This window comes from Saimiri boliviensis, chromosome 11 (genome assembly GCF_048565385.1).
Source record: "Saimiri boliviensis isolate mSaiBol1 chromosome 11, mSaiBol1.pri, whole genome shotgun sequence".
Classification (NCBI taxonomy): domain Eukaryota; kingdom Metazoa; phylum Chordata; class Mammalia; order Primates; family Cebidae; genus Saimiri; species Saimiri boliviensis.
In genome coordinates, this window is record NC_133459.1 from 12,424,786 (window position 1) to 12,450,000 (window position 25,215).

At 48.5% G+C, this 25,215-nt stretch overlaps 2 protein-coding genes across 2 annotated transcripts in view; both read left to right on the forward strand.

Annotated features, from left to right (window-relative positions):
• Positions 1-6,358: 6,358 nt before the first annotated feature.
• The window catches only part of PDPN (podoplanin), a 35,535-nt gene continuing 16,678 nt past the window's right edge, over positions 6,359-25,215 (forward strand). The window contains 1 exon segment of the mRNA XM_039474075.2: positions 6,359-6,940. Within this exon segment, the coding sequence (XP_039330009.2) occupies positions 6,652-6,940 (289 nt within the window). The 5' untranslated portion in view covers positions 6,359-6,651.
• On the forward strand, positions 10,043-20,733 carry LOC120366020 (translation machinery-associated protein 7-like). The gene has a single exon (XM_074380087.1). It carries the CDS (start codon positions 20,388-20,390, stop codon positions 20,580-20,582), a length of 195 nt encoding a protein of 64 aa, XP_074236188.1. The 5' UTR covers positions 10,043-20,387; the 3' UTR covers positions 20,583-20,733.

Here is a 25,215-nt window from a genome sequence, read left to right on the forward strand (position 1 = left end):
CTCTCTAAAGGCAGCTTTAAGGCAGGGGCTCTGGAAATCGGACACTAACATAAAAGCTGTTTTCTTCAACTTTATTAACTTTTAAGCCTTTTCCTGTTTTCCTGTCATGGCCAAATCCACCTCTTGGCAGCCACTGAAGTCTGAATATTTGAATTAGATTCCTGAACAGTGATTAAAACAGATTCGGGACCTCGACAAGAGGTTCCAAAAAACCAACAAGATCAGGAGTATTCCAAAGGGATTGCACCCATTGGAGGGAGGTGAGGTGGGGCTCGCCTGGGGACCATATGGCCTCATGTCTGGGGAGGGCATCGTCTGCGCTGGGGAGGGAATTCCAGGCTGGGGCGGCGTGAGGCTTGTGGCGGTGGTGGTTTGCTGTCATTATCTCGGCTGGCAGGATCAAGGGAGACGTCGCTCTCATCAAGCCTGCAGCAGTCAGGCCTCCTGGGTGGGTGTTCCCAGGGACATGCGAGACCTTACCACCATGACTTTCACAAGCCCAGTTTCCACCCAGGGAAACTGAGGGCTAGAAAGGCTGGGACAGATCTACAAGGCCACCACCCTTCCAGAGGGCAGGAAGGTAAATGCCAACCTCCCTCCTGCCCTCCCAGACTGTCCCTGCATGACTTCCCCGTCTCCCACACTGAAGCACATTCATTCAGATTGTTTTCCAAGCAGAGCGCTGAGTCTTCACAATCAAGGGCTCTCTCAAAACACCAGTGAAAGGAGCTTTCTGTGTGTATTGGTCTGAACTGTAAAAAACATCAACCTCCCCAATGCTTGTCTGTCCACTAAAACTCAGTATTTATCTTAAAAAAAAAAAAAAAAAAAAAAAACAACCTCACTCTGACTCTATGCTCCCAACCCATTAAAGTCATTGATGACCATCGGCGATACCTGATTCAAATGTGAGGCATGGATCCAGCCAGTTTTTTCTTTAGGCTTGGAGGGGTGGGTATTTTGTAAATAAGCAACGTGTTGTGAAAAAAAAATGACCAGTGGCCTGAGTGGGCTTCTTTTTTGCATTTATTTGGTGCAGCATGGAGCCCAGCATCAGATGTGGAGTAAATAAAATGGGGCATCTTGCTTTTCCGGCAAAGGTCATGCCCACCCGCTTGGCCAAGTCGGTGCTCTTGGTTCTCCTGGAGTGTGTGGTGCTCACTCTGTACACACGGCCACATCCAGCAGCGGGGCCCAAGCCTTCCCGGGATGACAAAGAACACAGAAGCCTGTTGATCTAAGGAGCTGAATGTTTTCCTTTTTGCTTCATGAAAAAGTCTGATGCTTTTAATAGACCAGTTGGAAACTAAACGTCGCACCTTGTTCCTTGTCCTGAGATGCTGCACGACCAGAAGATGCAGCTGGTGAAGACTCAACCTTTCCTTACCAAGTGAGAGGGGAGAGCTGCCCACTGAAGCGTTGACCACATGTGACGTCTGTCCGATAAGAGGACAGAGAGAGGATGACTGGCTCAAGCCAGGCTCAGGAGACGTCACGGCCAGCAAGTCCTGTTTGATCAAACTGAAATATGAAATGGGAAAATGTGTCTCCAGCAGCCCCAGGCTTTCTATTTTGTGCTCTTACTCCTTGACAGCATCCAAGAAATGAGTATCCAGGGTACCTCATCTAAACGTCCTCCTGTGAAAGGGAGCGAACCCCATGCACGTCAAGGTCTGCAAGACTGACTATGCTAAGTGTGTCTCCTTCCCAGGTGCACTGGCAACCTAAAAGGATTCTAGCTATCAGTGAGTCTGCTATGAGGAGGGGAAGTGTACTGAGATTTGGGAGGTGCCGGCAGGGGCTCTCCCAGCAGCCCCGAAAAACACAGAAGTCACTTGCTTGTTTCGTCTTTGTAAATGACATGTCACTGACTCCATTTCCAGGCTCAGGCTGGGCTGAGGTTCTTTCATGGTGAGGATCTTCCAGCAGGCCAAGGAAAATCACAAGCTTGACTTTCACAAGTATTTATGGAGCAGTGTAATAACGTGTGTGTGTGTGTGTGTGTGTATGTGTTTGTGTAGAGAGAGGGAGAGAGAGGGAGACAGACAGACAGACAGACAGAAATATAACTCCCAAAGCTAAGCTCCTGGCTTTGGGAGATTACAATATCATCGAAGCAGGCAGAGAGACACATAGCTGGGAACACACTGGGTTCAATCTTTAACTACAGTGGGGTGGGAGACAGCCCTAGTGCTAGGAGGAGACCCAGCTCCACAGGGTTATAGGGCAGGCATGTTCAAATGAAAGATGCATACAGATTTCCCAGGAGAATGCCAGCAAGGATGGATCCAAGGGGATCAATTTCAATGCCTCAATGTTCCTAAGTTTTCTTCTATTTTATAAAAATATTTTTCTAGAGACAGGGTCTTGGTATGTTGCCCAGGCTGGTCTTGAACTCCTGGCCTCAAGCAATACTCTTGCCTTGACCTTTCAAAATGCTGGGATTACAGGCATGAACCACTGCACCTGGCTCCTAAGCTTTCTACTGAAACTTCTGGGACAATGTAGCACCTTCCCCAATTCACAAAAAAAAAAAAAAAAAAAAGCCGATTCTTATCCATCCCATATCTTACTATGGAGTATATCCTGGGGTGAAAAAAATCTCTTTAGTCCCCAGATGGGCAGTGTGAAACTGTCTTTCCCTGTGTCATCCAGGAAACCACCAGGATGGCTAATATTAGTGGCAATGTCAGTTTACAAACCAGGAAGAGACATCTTCAGCTGGACCTAATGTGCTCTCTTCAGACAGCAGGTTGAGTTTTCGCCTTATAGGGCCTGTGATCATACTTAGCAGGTTTGGAGGAAACCCTGTTTATTTATATGCGGGGATCCAAGTGCATGTACAATGGGTGAACATACATGTAACTTACATCCCATGTTCACTTTGGAGGGGGTTTTAGTTAAAATGAGGTGGCATTTGGTTCTTTAGGTCAGAAGGTGAACTATAGGACACAAAGACTGTATGTATGCAGCCTCTCTTAGCTGCTGAAATGGGCTTGAGGTGTGCAGTAGTTTATCAGGAGAGAATGTTGGTAAGGCCGGTCCTCTGTCCAGTCGGAGTTGTAGTGGTCTGGGTTATAAATCAGAATTTTGAATTTTGGTCCTACTCAAACCCCTAAGTGTGTTACTTATTCCTGGGCCCTAGAGCTGCCTTTTCTATCAGAGATTCAGTTGGGGATATCTCAGCTCTGGACACTGTGTGTTGAATTTTTTTTTTTTTTAAGATGGAGTCTCAATCTGTTGTCCAGGCTGGAGTGCAGTGGCATGATCTCAGCTCACTGCAACCTCTGCCTCCTGGGTTCAAGCGATTTTCTTACCTCAGCCTCCCAAGTAGCTGGGACTATAGGCATGCGCTACCACACCTGGCTAATTTTGTATTTTTTAGTGGAAACAAGGTTTTACATATTGGACAGGCTGGTCTCAAACTCCTGACCTCGTGATCTGCCTGCCTCTGCCTCCCAAAATGCTGAGATTATAAGTGTGAGCTACCGCACCTGGCTGTGTGTGATTGATTTTTAAAGTTATTATTATTATTATAGAGTAAGGGTGTTGCTTTGTTACCCCAGCGGGAGTAGAGTGGCACAATCATGGCTTATTGCAGCTTTGACCTCCTGGGCTCAAGCGATCTTCCCAACTCAGTACCCTGAGTAGCTGGGATCGCAGGTATATGTCACCGTGCCTGGAGAATGTTCTTTTTATTTTTTATAGAAGCAGGGTCTTGCTATGTTGCCCAGGCTGCTTTCAAACTCCTTGCCTCAAGTGATCCTCTCGTCTCTGCCTCTCAAAGCACTGGGATTACAGGCGTGAACCACTGTGGGTTGAGGCGGTGTCCTATTGCACGTTGAGAAGCACCTTCCCAGCAAGGTCAGCCCAGGGAGCCTGGAGCAGCTCAGCCAGGTGCTCTCTGGACTATGCAGAGGCCTCAGGAATCACAGAGATTTTGAGGAGACCCTGGTGTGTTGTCGCCAGCATCCCTCAGGGTGGAAGGTCCCAAACTGGCAGCTCTGGCTCAACTCCTCATTCCAATGCTGGTCCCCTACCCTGAGGTCCTCTTGCTTCCTAAGAGCAATGTACAGATATTTCCCACCTAGTCCTGCAAGGCACAGTAACAGGCTCAAGTCCTGCTCTGCAATAGAAATGCATGACCCCACAGCTCATACCTTGTAGGATCCCAGACAATTTGCATGGTGGCCTTTAAACCCACAGTCCTCAAAGTGGGGACTCAGGACCAGTAGCTTCAGCATTATCTGGGAACTTGTTGGGAATGCAAATTCTTGGGCCCCACCCATTACCTATTGAATCAGAACTTTGGCAGTGGAACCCAGCAAGCTTGCCTTTCAGGCAAGCAAGCCCTTCAGGTGAATCCACTCTAAACCTCACTTGTGCGTGAAATGGGCTCACCAGTGTTCAGAACCCAAGGGTTGCTTTGGGGCTGAAAGGAGACAGTGCATGTTCCTGGAAGGAAGGTAAAGGTCAGTATGCGGCAGTTGCTGTTCAGTAACGCATCATCATGATTCACGGTTACGGCTTTCAGAGCCTAGGCTGCTTGGCAAGAGTGGAGGCACACACCCTCTCTTTCCCTCTTCCTTTGGCTGGACGGGATCCCATGCTTCCAAATCCCCTGTGCTGCACTTCAGCTCCCTTAGCTAACGGAGTCTCGCTGCTCAAGGCCCTTCTCTCCTGACCTGCTGACTCTATCTGATATTGAGGAGGGTGAGTTCTTTCTTCCCTCTGATCTTCAGCTTCCCCCTCCCAAGACTCAGCCCCTTTCCCTAGATTTTCAGACCAGCAGCACCCAGAGCCGATCCACAAACTCCCCCATCCTAGCCCTCTCCCCACCCCGGCCCCCCAGCTGAATACAGCTCCTTATTACCTCCCATCCCTCCATCCTGATTAGAAAGTCATGTGATCAGTTTTCTAGATTCTAGACACATGGTGGGGGGCGCGGGGTAGAAGGCAGGTCTCCTTGAATCCTGACCTAGTCTCAGCATCCCTCTAAATTAGTTGCATGTAACCCAATCTCCCCCACCTAGGCTTCATTTTGTTTCAATCTTTTAAATAAAGCGGTCCATCTTTTTTTTCCGTGTGTGACCTTGGAGTTACACACACAATAGATTTGCATCTATTCTCCATCTAACAGGCTCAACAGACAATGCACAATTCATCCTGTCAACAGACATTATTGACCTGGGAGTCATAAAATGCATCTCCAAGATGGGGAAGTCGGTTCAGGAAAAAGTGTCTGTATCACTAGTTTTCTCTTTACATTTCCGACCCCTTTGGCTCTAAGGGTGCGGCCCCCGCCCCTCATTGTCTTAGTTCAGGTGCTCAGCTCCCGTTTGTAGCCCCAGGAGAAGACAGTACCTCAGAGATCTTTAGAAATGCAGAATCTCCCCTTGCCTCCCCACAGACTGGTACCTGCCCAATAAACAACGCCCCAGGTAGATCCTGCTTAGAAGCTATGATGAAGGGCAGGGTTTACCAAACGTTCCAGGGGACGAGTCCTCCTGCGACACTGGTTTAAAATAGGAATTCCCAAAAGGTCTGATTAATGAGTTTGGAGTAGAACTCAGGAATCTGAGCATTTAATACAGCCTCCCGGGTGATTCTTAGATGGAAATTTGTAATGGGGAAGGGTCAAGATAAGGATCTGCAAACAATTGTCACCCAATGTGGAGCTCTGAAACAGCTTGAGTCTTCAGGTTCTTTTGTTGAATGGAATTTGTGGCATCTAGGAGTGGAGCAGAGGCCATCCCAAACTCCTGCTCTTAATTTTTTTTTTAAATACCAACAATTAAGGAATTAAAAGTAAAAAAGTTAAGTTCTCTGGTTGCTGATATCTGGTATCTGAGATCAAGGCAAGATTGCTTAAACCAGTAAAGTGAGGATTTGGGGGCAAATTCAGGAATAAAGAGGGTGAGCCCGACCTGGAAGGGAACCACGTTTGGCGACCAGATGGGTCACCGCTTGGCCCAGCCTAATCCGACTGAGCAGGCCGATGGGCCCCAGCATTGCAGCGCTGGATCCCCGGGTCTGGAGAGGCGGATGGAGTTCAGCCTCTTCTTCAAAACTGCCAAAGCTCTGCCAATCCCCCCCCCGCGCCTCCAACGGCCAGCTCTGGGGCAGCCCCCCGGAGCCCGCCAGCTCCGGTCCCAGGGACAAGGGCGCAATTGACCAGCGCGCGCGCCGCCTCCGGCCCACCCAGATGACGGCCAACTTTTTTTTTTTTTAAGCCATCAAATTCAATATTTACAGGAACAACCCGATGCTTGGTGCTAAAACTACTGGCCACTCAAGGAACAGTTTACTTCTCACCTCTGCCCATAAGAAAAACATAGACTCGTAGCTTACTCTTAACAACAACAACAAAAAAGAGTAAGAAATATTAGGGTTTTAAAACATTTATTGTTTTTTTAAACCCCTCTTGTTGCATGTGGTCCCTTTCCCTCCTGTTGTTGAACAGAATAAAAGCCCGTTTTGCCAGGGCCCGCAGTGCTGGCGGCCCCGCAGCTGCGGCCCTGTAACTTTAAACCTGGCCTGAGATCATCGTTTTGGCGCTGGCCAAACAGAGCCCGAGGGCGGGCCCAGCGCGCCGGGACCGAGACCACCTTGCGGCCGACCCCGCTCCCCCCGCCTCCTCGGGGGAGATAAATGCTGACTCCGCTCGGAAAGTTCTCCACTGCAAAGTTTGCCGTCCGGCTGCCTGGGGCCTGGGAAGCTCGGGCACCCTCCTGCGCCGGGGCTGCCGCTCCCACCCTCCGACCCCCACCGTCGCGCTCCTCCGGGCTGGGCCTGTGGCCGCGGCGCTTTTGAATCTTCCCCCATCGCAGAAACTCGCTGCTCGGCCCCCGGGAGAGCAACTCGTCGGGAACGATGTGGAAGGTGTCAGCTCTGCTCTTGGTTCTGGGGAGCGCGTCGCTCTGGGTCCTGGCAGAAGGAGGTAAGACCCAGCACGAGTGGCTTCCCGCGGTCGCTGGTGAGGACGAGCGAGCAGAGACTTGCTGGAATGCCCGGGCCTGGCATTCGAGGTTGTCCAGGGGAGCGCGGGGGAGCTGAGGGTGTGTGTGCATGCCAGGCGGCTCAGCCGGTGCCAGGTCCCAAAGACGCAGCTGCGCGGGGGTGCCAGGAGGAGCCCCGGAATCCACAGGCTGCAAGGTGGGCAGCAGAGGGGGCCTCCTCCGAGTCGGCCGCGCGGGAGAGATCGGGTGGAAGGATCACAGTAGGCTGCCCCGCTCACTGGCAGCAGGGACTGGGGTTTCCTTCCTATAGGGCGGTGTGTTGGAGGCATGCGCACGCCTCGGGAGAGGCTCGCCCCATAGAATCGGGACTTTCAGGAGGGCTGGGGCCAAGAGGAAGGTTCCCGCCTCTGCGGTGGCCCTGGTCCCCCTTGGGACTACCTAGTCTGGCGCCCTGCCTGCCGGACGCACTCAGCACCCCATCAGTGGACTGGAAGAGGCCTCCTTCATCCCCTTTGGAGGATAGTGTGGGTGGAAAAGGTCCAAGTGGAGGCTTCCGAGGAGTGTGGACTGCATGAGGATGGTTGCGCTTTATGAACATTGAGGTTTAAGTGGGTTTGAGCCATATGTTCATCTTAGGCCACATCAGTGACCGAATACCTGTGGGCGACTCCTTAGGTCTTAAACGTATTGGCTCCCATGTTGGGGTGGGGGCATCCACATCTTCCATTCCCCTTTGCCTCTGCTAGAACCTTCCCTCTTTCTGCTGGGTTGCTGTGTTGGTGGTCTCCGCTGACATCTGTCAACGTTTTGTTTCTTTTCTTGGGTTTTTATTTTTATGTTCCCTCAATAGAACATATGCTCTGGAGGACGTAGCCACATCTAGCCTTGATTTCTCCATGGCCAAAACAAAGCCTGGCACGTAGTAGTTGCTCACTAAAGGTTGGTTGAAGGAATTGTAAGCTAACTTGTGATCTTTGGGGCTGGAGGTTGCTGAGCTGTGCTGTGAAAAGTAAACATTTTCCAAATTGAGGATCGAGGTAGGCCTAGGTCCAGAGGAATGCTTCTTGGAGAGGGAGTGGTTTGCAGGAGGGTTGCACCTAATCTGGGCTCCTACAATTATCCACACAGACAAAAATACCCAGTCCTAGGGAAATGATAGAGTGTACTGCTCGGTGCTGGGCTGACTGCTTCAAAGGGACTGAGCCACTCTTTTTACAGGAGCCACGGGTTATTCGTGGCAGTCCCGTCTTTGGAACTTCTCTTCCCACTGGAATGTATACCATTCTGTATTTTCATTTACATTTCCTTTTTGGCGAGACAATTTGCAAATGACACCCTTTCGTGTTCATCAGGGCAAAGTGAGGGAGGGCCCTCACTTCAGCATCCCAGCCCTGCTGAAGAAACAGCTGCTGGTAACATCCTTTGTTTTCACGCAGGGAAGCTTTAGCTGTGATTATCTTCAACCAGCTCCTGAATGTCAAAGGTAGTCCTAAAAGATGGCAGTAAAACCAAAAAACCATCGTTGGTACTGGAAACTCCACCACTAAAAAAAGCAGTGGTTGGGGGGCGGGGGGCTGGCCGAGTGAGGGTGGGTGCTGAGTTGCCTGGCTGCCAGAGGAACAGAGGCCCAACAGGCTTTTTGTCTGAGAATAATGAGTGAGGCAACTTGAAAATGGATGAATAACTTCACTGAGCGAAGCTATTGTTGGCTTGTGTTGGGAGCTGGGCTGGGGAGTAATTATGGTGATGAATTTTATGATCCTTTTCTGAAGATCCAACACCCTACTGGGTTTCCCTCCTCCAGGGTTATAATCTGGTTGAGTTTTATAATCTGGTCCCATGTGTCAACTCTTTGGGTGTTAGTGTGGGCTCAAAGGAGGTCTGTTGTGCACACATCTGGCGTTTTCTTCCATTGTCAGGCCCCACCCTCATGCTGAACTTTCATCCGGAAGGCACGTTTTTTTGGAGCCTCTTCGTTAGACAGTTTATTTTGTGAGATTCTGCAAGCTGCTGCCTGCTGCTAACCCACAGGCGTTTTTCCGGGACCAATCCACCCAGGATTAATCATGCGGCCAACAAATTTCCCTGTGATTTCCCCGAAACGCTTGCCAGTTAGGAGGCCCTGAGATCCTCATGAGTTGTTGAGAGTTTTTGTTGTGCTGACGGCACATAATGAAGATTAGGTCTGTTAGACGCTTTGCGAGGGAGGCCTCAGCATTGCACTGGTGTGTAAGATCCAGAATAGCACTGAATATAGAAAAGCACAATTTAAAAAACGCGTCCGGGCATGAGAAAGCTACGTCTGGACGTGGCTGATGGGACTAAACGCCTTCCTTTCTTTGGCTTCTGTAAAATAAGCAGCACGCACGTGACTCTACACTGTAGAATTAGAAAGATCCCAAGCCTTGGTATGACAGTGGAGAGTCAGGCCAAGAAATGAAGGACGCCACCTTCCTCCCATTCCCGTCACCCACCACGTGCTAGGAATGCTCCTGGCTGCTTCTTTCCATCCTCATAACACCTGTAAGTTACACACTCTTATCTGGGAATATACCAGAACTGGGTTTGAAAAATAGCTCTAACTTCAAACCTCAAGCTATTTTTACTATAGTACTCTGCTATTTAAAAAAAAAAAAAAAAAAAAAAAAAAGAGGTTGAACTTGAAATTAAAGGTTGACCTCACTTTAAGCCCCTGAAACATAAAAACAAAATTTTCTAACGATATGAAAACTCTTTTACATTAAGTGCTCCCCATGATATCTTTTTAAGAATGAAATTGTCATAATACATTAAAATAAGATGCATTAATTCATTCTGCAAACAGTTATTAAGCGTTTCCGTTGCTAGGTACAGAATTTGTATTACAAGCAAAGTTGAGAGAGGCACACCTCAGATTCTGAAGTGTGCTTTGCAGTTCTCATTAGCAAAGCAATAAACCTGCACTTTTAAATTCCATCGGCTTATCTGAATATTTGTCATATTTCTGGCTTCAGAGAGCAGGCATGCCAGGTTACAACTTGTGGAGTTATGGCGGGGGAGGAGGAGGAGGAGGAGGAGGAGGAGGAGGAGGAAAGGGAGAGAGAGAACTCAACTACTCAGGATTACCCTGGTGAAATTCATTTGCTGAATCTGAATCAGATCCTGAGGGCTCTTTCAGGAAGCCTTGCCCCTTGGCACTCTAAAACCTCTCAGGGAAATACCCTGTGCACATTTTATTGCAGAGAATCAACCGATGGAGGGTGCTGGACACTTTTAAAGCCAAGTGGACGGGACAGTTACTGTGACGAGTCTCAGGATTCTCTTCCTGGGCAAGAGATACAGCTTCGTGATTAGACATGTTATCCAAGGGCTGTGAGCTGGAGCCCCGGTAGGGAACATCTGGAATTCTGCCAATTCCATCCAAGGCAGGAAAACAAGGTGCCTGTTTCCTTCCCACGTGTCTAACCCCCCAGCACCCGTCAACTGGCCTGTGGGCAGCCAGCCCTATCTTGGCAAGCTCCCTTGAGTGTCAGCCGAAAGAGGTAGGTGGGCTCACCCTCCCTTAGGTCTGGCTGAGTGTCTTTGCCTTGAGAATTGCTTGGAGATGGATTTGTCATTTGAGATGAATCAAGCTAAATCCAGGGGGAAGTATGAAGGCATGGTTCATGGAGTTTTTTGAAGAGCTGAAAGCTGATACTGTGAGGCAATGTTAAATGTAATGCACCACCCCCTCAAACACACACACACACACACACACACACACACACACACAGACACACACATCCGGAGAAAGATGTGCTACTGACCTCTGTCCAGAGGTGCCTGGACCACAGAGTGCCCCAGGTCGTAGAGGAAGACCAACCCTGAGCCACTGGGGTAGCAATCACCATTGTTAATGTTTGCAGTGTGTACAAATAAGGGGCATGCTGGAATATTTTTAACGTATTATTGATGCGAACAGGGCACTTCCAGCAATTCATCAGGCTGTTTCCATCCAGGAGAACACAACACAACTAACATACAAAAAGCTGTGACACAGTGAATATTGTCCTGCTCAAAAGAGAAGGGAATCCGTTTGCCTAGAATCTAGAAAGGGAGAGGAGAAGAAGGAGAAGCTGTGGGTGTTTAAACCTGCCCTGCCCAAAGAATTAACTGATTTAACAAATATTTAGATGGATGGATGGATGGATCGATGGCTGGATGGATTGATTGAGACAGGGTCTCACTCTGTCACCCAGGCTGGAGTGCAGTAGCATGATCTCAGCTCACTGCAGCATTGACCTCTCAGGCTCAAGCGATCCTCTCACCTCAGTCTCCTGAGTAGCTGAGACCACAGGTGGGCACCACCACAACGAGCTATTTTTGTATTTTTAGTAGAGATGGAGTTTCCCTATGTTGCCCAGGCTGGTCTTGAACTCCTAAGCCTGGCTTGGCCTCTCAAAGTGCTGAGATTACAGGTATGAGCCACCACGCCCAGCCAATAAATATTTATTGAGAAGCTACTCTGTAAGTCAGGCAGTAGAGAACAAGGCAAGCCTTATCCCTGCTTTCAGGGAGTAGGAGAGGTTGTCTTATGGGGTGGCTGGGGATATTCTGATCTCAGTCAAGGTGGTTCTATGATGAATCAGAGATCTCTGTTTTGTCACAGTCTGGAAATTTATTTCACCCAACAGCTCCACCCTTTGCTTTTGTTGTAAATGCAAGTAGCATTTTCGGGATATCTCACTCCTGAGAAGGGCGTGTCTTGGAGAGCAAATATGTGTACAAAGAGTTGGAAAACAGTTTCCCCTTCTAAATATTTTGTTTTCTGGCCCCTTGTGAGCTTGGCAAATGGGAAACAGTTTGTTCTGAGCCAAATCGACCCATAAGATGAAACGTGAATCGGTGAGGCTAAGGGATCTAGGCTCTGGATGGCTGGTGTTAACAGCACTGACAATATCATAACAGCTAGCATTTACCTAAGCCCTGTTTCATTCAGTCCTCACAACAGACCTACTCAGCTGGAGTTTCTTGTATTTTATAGAGGAGTTAAGAGACTCAGTGAGGTTCAGTAACCCACACATAGACACGGAGCTTGGAAATGGCAACAGTGCGAGTTGAACCCAGGCCTCTCAACCCTAGACCCCATGCCCCTAACCACTTAGCGACACAATCAGCTGTGCTTGGAATTGCTTGAATCCATGCAACGAGGACACCCAGAAAAGTGAGCGGTTGATTCCTTCAAGTACTGCTTACCTTATGGCAGCAAATCACTTGTCATTTATTTATTTTTTGAGATGGAGTCTTGCTCTGTCACCCAGGCTGGAGTGCACTGGTGCGATCTCTACTCACTGCAACCTCTGCCTCCCGTGTTCCAGCAATTCTCCTGCCTCAGCCTCCTGAGTAGCTGGGATTAGAGGCACATGCCACCATGCCGGGCTAATTTTTGTATTTTTAGTAGAGACGAGGTTTCACCATGTTGGCCAGGCCGTTCTCGAACTCCTGACCTCAAGTGATCTAACTGCCTCAGCCTCCCAAAGTACTGGCCTTTGAGCCACCATCCCCTGCCACCAGTTGTTATTTTTACATACGTGATTTTCTTTGGCTTATATTAACTTTGTTTGTTGCATGTATAACACTGGTGATGTGTATGCACAATGCTGGGAGTACTGAATGGAAGGAAGCTGTCCCTCTGTCCCCTAAGCATTTACAGAGCACACACATTATTAAGTTAGAGAGGAAGCATGCACTGTAATTGCAGCTTGCAAAGAGAGACAAGATAGATGCATGTTGTATATGTAGAAAGAACATAAGGGGCAGCAGATAAAGTCGTGTTTTACGTAGCAAACGCGTTGTCTGTTGCTAGGGATTTGGAGATGAGAGAGGATCTTGACATTTGGAGGAGCTGGAAAAAGCCTTGTGGGAGGCCGGGCACAGTGGCTCAAGCCTGTAATCCCAGCACTTTGGGAGGCCGAGGCGGGTGGATCACGAGGTCAAGAGATTGAGACCATCCTGGTCAACATGGTGAAACCCCATCTCTACTAAAAATACAAAAAATTAGCTGGGCATGGTGGCGCGTGCCTGTAATCCCAGCTACTCAGGAGGCTGAGGCAGGAGAATTGCCTGAACCCAGGAGGCGGAGGTTGCGGTGAACCGAGATCGTGCCATTGCACTCCAGCCTGGGTAACGAGTGAAACTGTCTCAAAAAAAAAAAAAAAGCCTTGTGGGGAAGATGCAATTGATCTTGGCTGTGAAAAGTGGTGGGGTTGGTTGGATCAGGTGGCAGGGATGGTCAGTCCAGGCAGAACAAACGGCTTGAGCAAAAGCATGGAAGTTAGGTCAGCCCGGGTTTTCTGTGGGAAGAGGCGTGGGCATTGAGGGCTGGCAAGAGTGGTGAGGGCTGGGGGTTAGAAGGGTTGAGTTGGGCAATGGCAGGAAACTGAGGAGACAGATGAGTCCGTGCTGAGTGGGAGAGGCGGACCTTTTTCTGTAGGCAGAAGTAGAGGGTGGGAGTGGGCCATGGAGGCTGGCTGTCAGAAGATAATAAGGAAGGAGCCATCGGAGATTGAATCTAGTTTGTGGGACCAGTCTAGGGACAGGTTGTGGGGGGGGAGGTCAGGAGCTAAATAGACAAAATGTGGTGACAACAGAAAGTGGAGATGAGATCAAATTTCTAGGAATAAGAGCCAGCAAGGCTTACAGTTGAGTATTTCCTGACTTCTTACTAGTCATACAGCATTCAGGACCCTATTCACATTTTTAAATTGATATGTAACTCATATACCACAAAATTAACCCATTTAAAGCAAACAATTCAGTAGTCTTTAGTATAGTCACAGAGTTATGCAACCATCACCACTATCAATTTCAGAACATTTTCATCACCTGCCTTCCCCAAAAGCTCCATACCATCAGCAGTCACTCCCTGTCCTCCTCCTAGACCCTGACCACCATTGATCGACTTTCTGTCTCTGTGGATTTGCTTATTCTGGATATTTCATATCACTGGAATCACACAATATGTAGCTTTTGTGTCTGTCTTTGTTTACTTAGTGTGATGCTTACAAGGTTCATCAATGTTACAGCATGCACCAGAATTTTGTTCTTTTTTAAACATTTTTTAAGAGACGAGGTCTTGCTCTGTCACCCAGGCCGGACAGCAGTGGCACCATCGTAGCTCACTAAAGCCTCAGATTCCTGGGCTCAAGCCATCCTCCTGCCTCAGCCTCCCGAGTGGCTGGGACTACAGGCTCATGCCACCACACCCAGTTTGTTTAACGCTTGGGGAACTGCCATTCTGTTTTCCAAAGTGGCTGTACCATTTACAGTTCCACCAGTAACGCACCTTCTGGTTTCTCCACATCCCCACCAAAACTAGTTTTCTTTCTCTGTGTGTGTGTTTACATTGTAGCCATCCTAATGAGTCTGAAATGACATCTCTTAGTTTTGATTTGCATTTCCCTAATGATTAGTGATGCTGAGCCATCTATTCATGCACTTCTTAGCCAATTGTATATCTTTGGAGGTATGTTTGTTTAAATCTTTTGCCCACTAAAGTTGAGTGGCCTTTATATTGTTGATTGAAAGCCTCCTTTATATATTCTAGATACTACACCCTTAAATATATGAATTTCAGACCTTTCTTATATCCTGTGGATTGGGTTGTCTTTTTTTTTTTTTTTTTTTTTTTTTTGAGACAGAGTCTCGCTCCGTCACCCAGGCTGGAGTGCAGCGGTGCTATCTCAGCTCACTGCAAACTCTGTCTCCTAGGTTCAAGCGATTCTCTTGCCTCAGCCTCCTGGGTTGCTGGGACTACAGGTGTGCGCCATTACACCCCCCTCATTTTTGTATTTTTAGTAGAGATGGGGTTTCATAATGTTGGCCAGGCTGGTCTCGAACGCCTGACCTCAGGTGATCTGCCTGCCTAGGCCTCTCAAAGTGCTGGGATTACAGGGGTGAGTCACCACCCCGGGTGAGATTTGTCTTTTCAATTTCTTGAGCGCGACCATTGAATAATGTATAAAATTTTGGTGAAGTGAAATGTATCTGTGTTTTGTTGCTTGTACTGTTGGTGTCATCTAGGAAGCTATTGCTTAATCCAAGCGTACAGGGATTTACTCTTACAGTTTTAGCTCTGATGTTTGGGTCTTTGGCCCATTTAGAGTTTATTTCTGTGTGGGCTATGAAGTAGAGACCCAACTCCATTCTTTTGCCTGTGGGTATCTGGTTGTCAAGGCACCATTTGTTGAAAAGATGATTCTTTCCTCACGGAAGAAGCTTGGCACCTCTGTCAAAAATCAATCACCCATAAACGTATAGGTTTAATTCTGGATTAAATTGATCCATGTGCCTATCCTACCAGTGGCACAGTCTTGATTGCTGCAGCTTTGTAGTAAGTTTGGAAATGAAAGTAGGAGTCTACTTTGCCTTTACCAAGATTGCTTTGGCGATTCTCCTCACTGTATTTTAACTATTTGTGTACCTATCTTGTCCCTTAAAGAGGAGAGCACTTAAAAGAGCATATAGGGCCAGGCGCAGTGGCTCACGCCTGTAATCCCAGCACTTAGAGAGGGCAAGGCATGTGGATCACAACGTCAGGAGTTTGAGACCAGCCTGGCCAACATGGTGAAACCCTTTCCCTACTAAAAATATAAAAATTAGCCGGACATGGTGGCAGGCACCTGTAATCCCAGCTACTGGGGAGGCTGAGGCAGGAGAATCACTTGAACCAGGGAGGCTGAGGTTGCAGTGAGGCTGCACCACTGCACTCTAGCCTGAGTGACAGAGCAAGACTCCATCTCAAAAAAAAAAAAAAAAAAAAAAAAAGAACAATAAAATAAAAAAGCATACAGTGGCTACATAGTAAACATTGGCAGGAAGAAGAGGAAGGAAACAGGATAGATCCCTAGGAATGACAGAAAGCAGATAATAGAAGCATAAAAGTCAGGTAGGAGGGATGAGAGATGAGGAAACAACTTGGCGAGGAAAAGACATTTATATGCCTGGCTCCAGATACAGGGAGTTTGAGGTAATAGTAGACACTGAATTTGATGTATCTGATGAGTACCTGGGAAGAAGATAGTCATCTAAAAGAGTGTCAGAGCTGAGCCCTGGAGAGGAAGTTTGCTGCTTGAATTTCTCCTACATTAGAACAAAGGGAGTTGGGCGTGGTGGCTCACGCCTGTAATCCTAGCACTTTGGGAGGCTGAGGTGGGTGGATCACCTGAGGTCAGGAGTTCAAGACAAGCCTGGCCATCATGGTGAAACCCCATCTTTAAAATAAAACAAAAAAAAATTGCCAAGCGCGGTGGCTCACGCCTGTAATCCCAGCACTTTGGGAGGCCAAAGCGGGTGGATCACGAGGTCAAGAGATCGAGACCATCCTGGTCAACATGGTGAAACCCCGTCTCTACTAAAAATACAAAAAAATTAGCTGGGCATGGTGGTGCGTGTCTGTAATCCCAGCTACTCAGGAGGCTGAGGCAGGAGAATTGCCTGAACCCAGGAGGCGGAGGTTGCGGTGAGCCGAGATGGCGCCATTGCACTCCAGCCTGGGTAACAAGAGCGAAACTCTGTCTCAAAAAAAAAAAAAAAAAAAAAAAAAAATTAAAAAAAGAACAAAGGGAGAAAAATGGCAAGGGAAGAACAGAAGAGATCCTCCTAGACAAAAACAACTGTTTTCTAAAAATCTACCAAGGCACACTTCAAGGTCCCAAACCAGGCTTGGGATCAAGGCCAAGGGACGCTAGTGGAAATGGCCACATTCTGCACATTCCAGCAGACCTCATCCTCCTGAGCTCACATCTGGGCTGTCTGAGCTACATGGGGTGGATGGTGAGGTCAGATGCAAAAGGGCTTCTTTTCTCTTGCAAAATCGGGGCCTGCTCAGCTGACAGCCCTGAGTGAATCAGCTCAGATTTCCTTTCAATTTCCGAGCAGACAGCAAGTGCTTCACCACCCGGTTGCGAAGCTCTGCCCAAGGACAGCACTTCTAAAGCAGGTTTTTGTCATTTGGTACTAAGTGCCCCTCCCTACAAGGGGGAGTGTTCATGACTCCAGCCCTAGCTGAGTTCCAGAAAAGTTTATTACAGAGCTGTGATTTCAGTCCACAGAAGTGTGAACTCATTTCCTCTTGGACTGAGACCGTTCTGCTTTGGTCAAGAGAAAAACGACTCCCCAGGTTGAGTAATCTTGCTTGAGGTTGTAATCAGAGCCGTGAATGTGAACACTGAGGAGTTCGGAGCCATGTCTGTGCTTGAGGATGAGTGTGTTGATTGACTCCCATGAACTCTGAAAACTATGGATGCCATTCATCTATTCATTCAGGCAGCAGAGGCTGTGCCAGCGGCTGGGCCATAAACTTACAGCAGGATGGGGTGTTGCCCTCGAGGAACTTGTAGATGCAGGTAGGGAGAAGGTAGTAAATGCCAAAATGTTATCAAATTCTATACTAGTTTAGAGGAGATTACTTTCTCTTGGCAACTTGGAAGAACTCCGAAGGGAAGGGGATTTTGCCTGGGCGATGAAGGAGAGGTGGGCTTTGCAAGGGCACTGATAGAGAAAAGACGAACCTGCAGGTAGCCTTGGCAGTCCCCCCTCGATAGTCTACTGCAGAAGCCCCCATCTAAGGCAGCTCGCTCTACTCCAGACTTTTCTTTAGGAGCAGAGAGGAATATGACGGGGAGCTGGTCAAGAGTGATTGGTGGGCCGCGTGCGGTGGCTCACGCCTATAATCCCAGGACTTTAGGAGGCTGAGGCGGGTGGATCACGAGGTCAGGAGATCGAGGTCATCCTGGCCAATATGGTAAAACCCGGTCTCTACTAAAAATACAAAAATGAGCTGGGTGTGGTGGTGCGTGCCTGTAATCCCAGCTACTTAGGAGGCTGAGGTAGGAGAATCACTTGAACCTGGGAGAGGTGGAGATTACAGTGAGCCGAGACCGTGCCGAGGCATTCCAGCCTGTCAGCAGAGCGAGACTCTTGTCTTCAAAAAAAAGGGATTGGTGCATGTGAAGGCTACAAGATGCAGTGGTTGGGAGCATGGGTTTGAGAGTCCGAATAGACTGCAGTGTCTAATCCCTGTGCTGGCACTTGCCGATTTTGTGAGCAGTTGACTTAACCTCTCAGCCTCACCATCATCAGCTAACAAACAAGGACGGTGCTGTTTGTGAGACTTTTGTAAAGAACAAGAGAGCACGCATGTGACACCGCATTTTGCACGTTCTCCCATAAATTCAACAAATAGTACTTGTTATTAAAACACCTCATGGCCGGGCGCGGTGGCTCATGCCTGTAATCCCAGCACTTTGGGAGGCTGAGTCGGGTGGATCACGAGGTCAAGAGATCAAGACTATCCTGGTCAACATGGTGAAACCCCGTCTCTACTAAAAATACAAAAAATTAGCTGGGCATGGTGGCGCGTGCCTGTAATCCCAGCTACTCAGGAGGCTGAGGCAGGAGAATTGCCTGAACCCAGGAGGCGGAGGTTGCGGTGAGCCGAGATCGCGCCATTGCACTCCAGCCTGGGTAACAAGAGCGAAACTCCGTCTCAAAAAAAGAAAAAAAAAAAAAAAAAAAAGAAAAGAAACCTCATTGATCGGCTTGGAGGTTAAATGCAAAGATCTGTGAAAGGTACCCACCAGGTCTCAGTTCCTTTCCCTCTTGAAAGGGGAGAGAGGCTAGATCTGATTGGGAGTTAATGTCATAATGTATTATGTCGTAGAGACCTTCTATCCTGTCCCTTTTTGATGATGTGGCTGTGAGCAAAACATCAATATTCAGTTTGCTCAGTGACTTAATGTGACTCCTTGCTATTGAAAGGAAAATGGAATCCTTCTCGTTGGCCCCTCTTCTTCATTGCCCAGTTCAGCTGCAGAAACCTTCCAAATGCTGCCCTCAACTTTGGGAAGTGACCCAGAGGGGGCACCCCCACCAAGAGCCCAAAGCAAACTCTGGGGCGTGGGGTACCGCACAGACTGCCTCCCAGTTTGAAGTCAGGGGACGTGGTTTCATGCCTTCATGTGCAGGGTTTCTCCTGATTTCTCCAGGAGAACTAGGGACACTTGTCTGATCTCCTCAGCTTTGATAGGTTTCTCCTACATTTTACGGAAAAATCACACGTCCCCAGTGCTGACAGCACACAGTCAAGTCTCATCTTGTCGTGGAGCTTGGCCCGCAGGGGCTGACAGGACCTGCCACAGTGAGTGACCGTGGCACTGCTCATGAGAGAGCGAACGGCAGGACAGAGCAGTTCCCCTTCACAGGTGCTGTTCTGTCTTTAGCTACACCTTCTCTTTCATTACGGGAGAAGGTGTTTAACAACCCTGGGGTGAGGCCTGGTGGGCAGTGGCAGGAGCATTATAAATACAGAAGATAATTTTAAACAAGTGTTCTGGCCAGGCACGGTAGCTCAAGCCTGTAATCCCAGCACTTTGAGAGACCGAGGCAGGTGGATCACGAGGTCAAGAGATCGAGACCATCCTGGTCAACATGGTGAAACCCTGTCTCTACTAAAAACACAAAAAATTAGCTGGGCATGGTGGCGCGTGCCTGTAATCCCAGCTACTCAGGAGGCTGAGGCAGGAGAATTGCCTGAACCCAGGAGGCGGAGGTTGCAGTGAGCCGAGATCGCGCCATTGCACTCCAGCCTGGGTAACAAGAGCGAAACTCTGTCTCAAAAAGAACAACAACAACAAAAAACAAAAAAACCCACAGAAGATAATTTTAAAGAAGTGTTCTGGCCAGGCGAGGTGGCTCATACCTGTAATCCCAGCACTTTGGGAGGCTGAGGCGGGCAGATCTCCTGAGGTCAAGAGTTTGAGACCAGCCTGGTCAACATGATGAAACTCCACCTCTACTAAAAATACAAAAAATTAGCTGGGTGTGGTGACGTGTGCCTGTAATCCCAGTCACCTGAGAGGCTGAGGCAGGAGAATTGCTTGAACCCAGGAGGTGGAGGTTGCAGTGAGCCGAGATCACGCCACTGTACTCCAGCCTGGGCGACAAGAGCGAAACAATGTCTCAGAAAAGAAAAGAAATGTGAATGTATAAATGTCCTTATGCTGTCAGTCAACAGGCATCTGCTAAACACCTACCACAGGGCCAGACTCTGGGAACCCGTGGGGCAGCGTGGGCTTTAGTTGGTGCTATTGTTACTCCCCAGTGAGTTAAGGAACGTGCTGCACTCTCAGATTGAATTATGAGTCCTTTATTTTACCTAGTGACCGAGAGATGGCTAACCCCCAAAATTCAGCCCCGAAGAAAGAGTCTGGGGGTTTCTCATACTCCAGTTTGAAAAGGGAGGGGGGAACCTAGCTGAAGCAAGTTTTTCACAGAAGCAGAGTAAGCAAAAAATTAAAAGATAAACTGGTACATGAGAAATAAAATGGTACCAGGTGCAAGGGCTAGAGCTGTCATAAAAAGACATGCAACTGTCTGGTGGCAGGGTCTGGGAAAGGGGTGGCAGGCGCCATGTCTGGCCGGGAAGGTGGCAAGAAGAAGCCCCTGAAACAGCCCAAGAAGCAGGCCACGGAGATGGACGAGGAAGATGAGGCTTTCAATCAGAAACAAAAGGAAGAACAGAAGAAACTCGAGGAGCTGAAAGTGAAGGCCGCAGGGAAGGGGCCCCTGGCCACAGGTGGAATTAAGAAATCTGGCAAAAAGTAAGCTGTTCCTTGTCCCTGAGGAGATGGTGACCCTTTATTTCATCCGTACTGAAACATCTGTATTCCCTGCCATAGCATCTTTTGCCACCTATAGCTGGAATTAAATGTTGTCTTGGAGCTGTTGTACATTTAAGAATAAACTTTTTTTTTTTTTTGAGACGGAGTTTCGCTCTTGTTACCCAGGCTGGAGTGCAATGGCGCGATCTTGGCTCACCGCAGCCTCCGCCTCCTGGGTTCAGGCAATTCTCCTGCCTCAGCCTCCTGAGTAGCTGGGATTACAGGCACACGCCACCATGCCCAGCTAATTTTTTTTTGTATTTTTAGTAGAGATGGGGTTTCACCATGTTGACCGGGATGGTCTCGATCTCTTGACCTCGTGATCCACCCGCCTCGGCCTCCCAAAGTGCTGGGATTACAGGCGTGAGCCACCGCACCCAGCCCAAGAATAAACTTTTGTATTAAAAAAAAAAAAAAGACATACAACTTATAGATATGGGGGCTCTGGGTACTTGACAGCACCTGCAGTCCCAGGCTCTGCTGGTGCCGCTTAACTTGGCCCCTTATCAGCAAATGCGCTCCGGGATGTGCCCACCGTCATCCTGCCCGGCTACATACTACGGTTGCATACTTAATGAGGGGAATAACTGAAATGAAGAAGCTCAGATGGAGTCTCTCTGGCTCAAGAAGCTAACATGAGGCCCCAACAGCTCTCAGCTGAGAAAAAGCAGGTTATCACCCTATGTACGCCTCAAGGAAAACTCAGTGAGACGGCCATTTCTGTGGGTACAGAGTGGCAGGCAGGTCAAAGCCCAGATGAAGTCACAGTTGTGTCGTAAGTTTTCCAGGGCCAAACGTTTGATCCAGTAAGCAATTTACCAGGCTCCATAGAGTGGGTGAAGGGGAAAAAAATTCACTGGCCACATCAGTGATTGTGTGAATCACAACTGGTGACTGCTGAAGTTGAGGGCGCACTCTGGGTTAGGGAGCGGCTTTCTTTGTGTAAAGGAGCTTTGGGGACTTCAAAAGTTAGGGATTGCGTCAATAATCCAGATGAGGTCAGGCGTGTTCAGGGTAGTGTGGCTGAAAGCCGAACATCAGTATTCCAAAGGAAGGCTTCAACACCAGGTCAGGAGGTGGGCCAGGCGAGGGGACACTAGGGACAACTCAGAATGCAGTCGATAGGGGGGAAAAATCCAATGCCTTGTTCCCAGTTGCCGACCCCACTTCATGGTGACTGAGAGAAGCACCAGCCAACAGCTAAGTTTGGGACTTTTATTTTTTGATTCGGAGTCTCACTCTGCTGCCCAGGCTGGAGTGCAGTGGCACAATCTTGGCTCACTGCAGCATCCACTTCCTGGGTTCAAGCAATTCTCCTGCCTCAGCCTCCTGAGTAGCTGGGATTACAGGCACCTGCCACCACGCCCAGCTAATTTTGTATTTTTCGTTGAGATGCGGTTTCTCCATGTTGGTCTCGAACTCCTGACCTCAGATGATCTGCCCGCCTCAGCCTCCCAAAGTGCTGGGATGACAGGTGTGAGCCACTGCGCCTGGCCAGTTTGGGACATTGTTGAACTGAGCTCAGACTGAGGAGAACAGATCATCTGAAGTCAGGGATTTGAGACCAGCCTGGCTAACATGGCGAAACTCTGTCTCTACTAAAAATACAAAAAAATTAGTTGGGTGTGGTGGCTTGTGCCTAAAATCCCAGCTACTTGGGAGGCTGAGACATGAGGATCACTTGAACCCGGGAGGTGGAGGTTGCAGTGAGCCAAGAGAGTGCCACCGCACTCCAGCCTGGGTGACAGAGTGAGTCTCTGTAGGAAGCGAGGAAGGGAGGGAGGGAGGGAAGAAGGGAGAGAGAAAGGAAGCAAGGAAAAGAGGAAGGAAGGGAGGGAGGGAGAGAGGGAGGGAGGCCCGACCCAGTTACTCAGTAGGACAGTCAAGTAGTGAGTAGGTAGGATGGGATAAGCACTCAGGTATCTGCCGTGGAAGAGGGAAGGAATACTCACTTAAATGGATGCCCTTTGAACAGAGATCTGAAGGCATGAGGGAAGCTATTTTGATGTGTTCAAGAAGCTATCTTCTTCTTTTTTTCAGTCAGAGTCTTGCTCTGTCGCCCAGGCTGGAGTGCAGTGGTGCAATCTCAGCTCACTGCAACCTGCACCTCCTGGGTTCAAGCAATTCTTGTGTCTCAGCCTCCAGGTACCCACCACCACGCCCAGCTAATTTTTGTAATTTTAATAGAGACAGGGTTTCACCATGTTAGCCAGGCTGGTCTCGAACTCCTGACCTCAAGTGATCCACCCACCTCTGCCTCCCAGAGTGCTGGGCTTACAGCCTTGAGCCACTCCATAAGCTATCTTGATGTGTTGTTTATTTGCTTATGGTGACCCTACCCCACTCCAACAGTACTCCAGTCCCTGAAAGTAGAGACCTTACCTGTTCACTCCTCTGTCTCTAGTGCTAAGAATGTGGCCCAGCGCATAGCAGGTGCTCAGTAAATATTTGTGGAAGGAATACCAGTGCTGGGAGCTGGGGCTGGAGAGGTGAACTCATGAAGGCTTCAGTCTTGGTTTTTGCTGCTGCCTTCACTTTCATGGTTAAGAGGAGAAAGGGCTGCTGCTGCTCAGAGAACCACCTCCTTTTAGAGCAAGTCCTGTCTTCTAATCTGCCATTGCTGAAAGTTTAGATTGGTCCAGATTTCTCCTAGTAAGGGGACACATGGGAGGAAGTCAAAACTGGTCGTGAAATAAGATTGGAAGATTCTGGCAAGATGGGATTTCATAAGAGGCAGTGAGATGCCGGGGGAATCACTTGTTCCTGACTACCAGGAATGGGATTTCTGGGAAGATGAGGATGAGGATGGCATGGGGCAGAAGAGGAAGGATCTCAGAACCCAGGGAGGGGGAGGCAGCAGGCATTTGAGCCCAAAGCTGCCACAGAGCACATTGCGAAAATCCACAGCTGCCTTTCCGTTGTATGTTGGTGAGTCCAGAGATGCGGTCAGAACATTTGGCTTTGTTAAGGAATCAAGTGAACTTGGCACATTACTTAATTTCTTTCTTTCTCTCTTTCTTTTTTTTTTGAGACAGTTTCCCTCTTGTCACCCAGGCTGGAGTGCAACGGCACGATCTCGGCTCACTACAGCCTCCGCCTCCCAGATTCAAGCGATTCTCCTGACTCAGCCTCCCGAGTAGCTGGGACTACAGGCCCGCACCACTACGCCCGGCTAATTTTTGTATGTTTAGTAGAGATGGTGTTTTACCACATTGGCCAGGCTAGTCTCAAACTCCTGACCTCAGGTGGTCCACCCGCCTCAGCCTCCCAAAGTGCTGGGATTATAGGTGTGAGCCACCGCACTCCACACATCACTTCACTTCCGACTTGGTTAAAGAAACAATTATTCTGACACTTGTTAACACTGTAAGGAAGACTTTATTCAAGGCCACTGTAATAAGGGGCATTGGTATCGGGAGGAGAGCTCAGGTTCACCTCTGGGTACAAGGAAAAGTGGGGATTGGTAGCCGACAAGCAGAATGAGGGGATCAGTGGAAAATTGCTAAGAGATGTCTGGGGTGGGGGGATTCTTGCTAAACTGGCCTAACAAGATTCTTTCTGAAGGCAGGCTAAGGGTCCAGCCACCACAGGGCTGTTGTGAGATAAGGTCAGTGGGAGACACCCTGTAAACCCTGCATTGTGAGCAGCAAATGTGAGTGAGAGGGTGTTAAGGCGATGATGTGTATATTCCACTTAAAGTGGAGTTTGCAATACTGCGTCAGTTTCAGATCTTGAAAGACCCCCAAATGTGCCTGTTTAAATAATTTACTTTTCTTCCTTGCTGTAGACACTGAGTATTAGTCTAGCTACTCCCTGGTCACTGATTTAACTCAGCAGTGGTCAGCTGATGGGAGGAGGAGGAGGGAGGGAGCTTATAGCAAAGAGAGCGTGGATTTAGGAACAGGTTCTGGAGACTCTGCAGATAAGTGGGGAAGGGACAGCTGGCAATGTCCAGGCCTCTTAAGCTGGCTTTGTGCTGGGAAGTTTCTCCTGTAACTATGAGATAGTTTTTGTTTTTGTTTTTGTTTTTTTCTTTTAAGACTCTGTCTCTCAGGCTGGAGTGCAGTGGCACGGTCTTGGCTCATTGCAACTTCCGCCTCCGGGGTTCAAACAATTTTCCTGCCTCAGCCTCCTGAGTAGCTGGGACTACAGGCATGTGCCACCGCACCTGGTTAATTTGTGTATTTTTAGTAGGGACAGCATTTCACCACGTTGGTCAGGATGGTCTCAAACTCCTGACCTCAGGTGATCTGCCCGCCTCAGCCTTCCAAAGTGCTGGGATTACAGACATGAGCCACCATTCCCAGCCATGACGTAGTATTAGGAAAAAAAAAAAAAAGATTTGTCTTAATGAGAGCTGGTTTTGAAGCAATGGGGAAAAGAGGATTTGTTGGGGTTATTGGCTTATCTTTTGGGGGTAGGTTATATTTCTCTTATATAATACAAAATAAACATAAGACAAATAGAAATATTAAATGTAAGAACAATACCATAAGGAAAAGATAGGTGAATATTTATGTGATCTTGAGGAAGGGTTTGTGAGTGTGACGTCAGAGAAAACAAGTTTAAGAAGTCTG

Coding starts and splice junctions, on each gene's coding strand:
- LOC120366020 (XM_074380087.1), top strand. CDS start 20,388: ATGTCTGGCCGGGAAGGTGGCAAGAAGAAGCCCCTGAAACAGCCCAAG.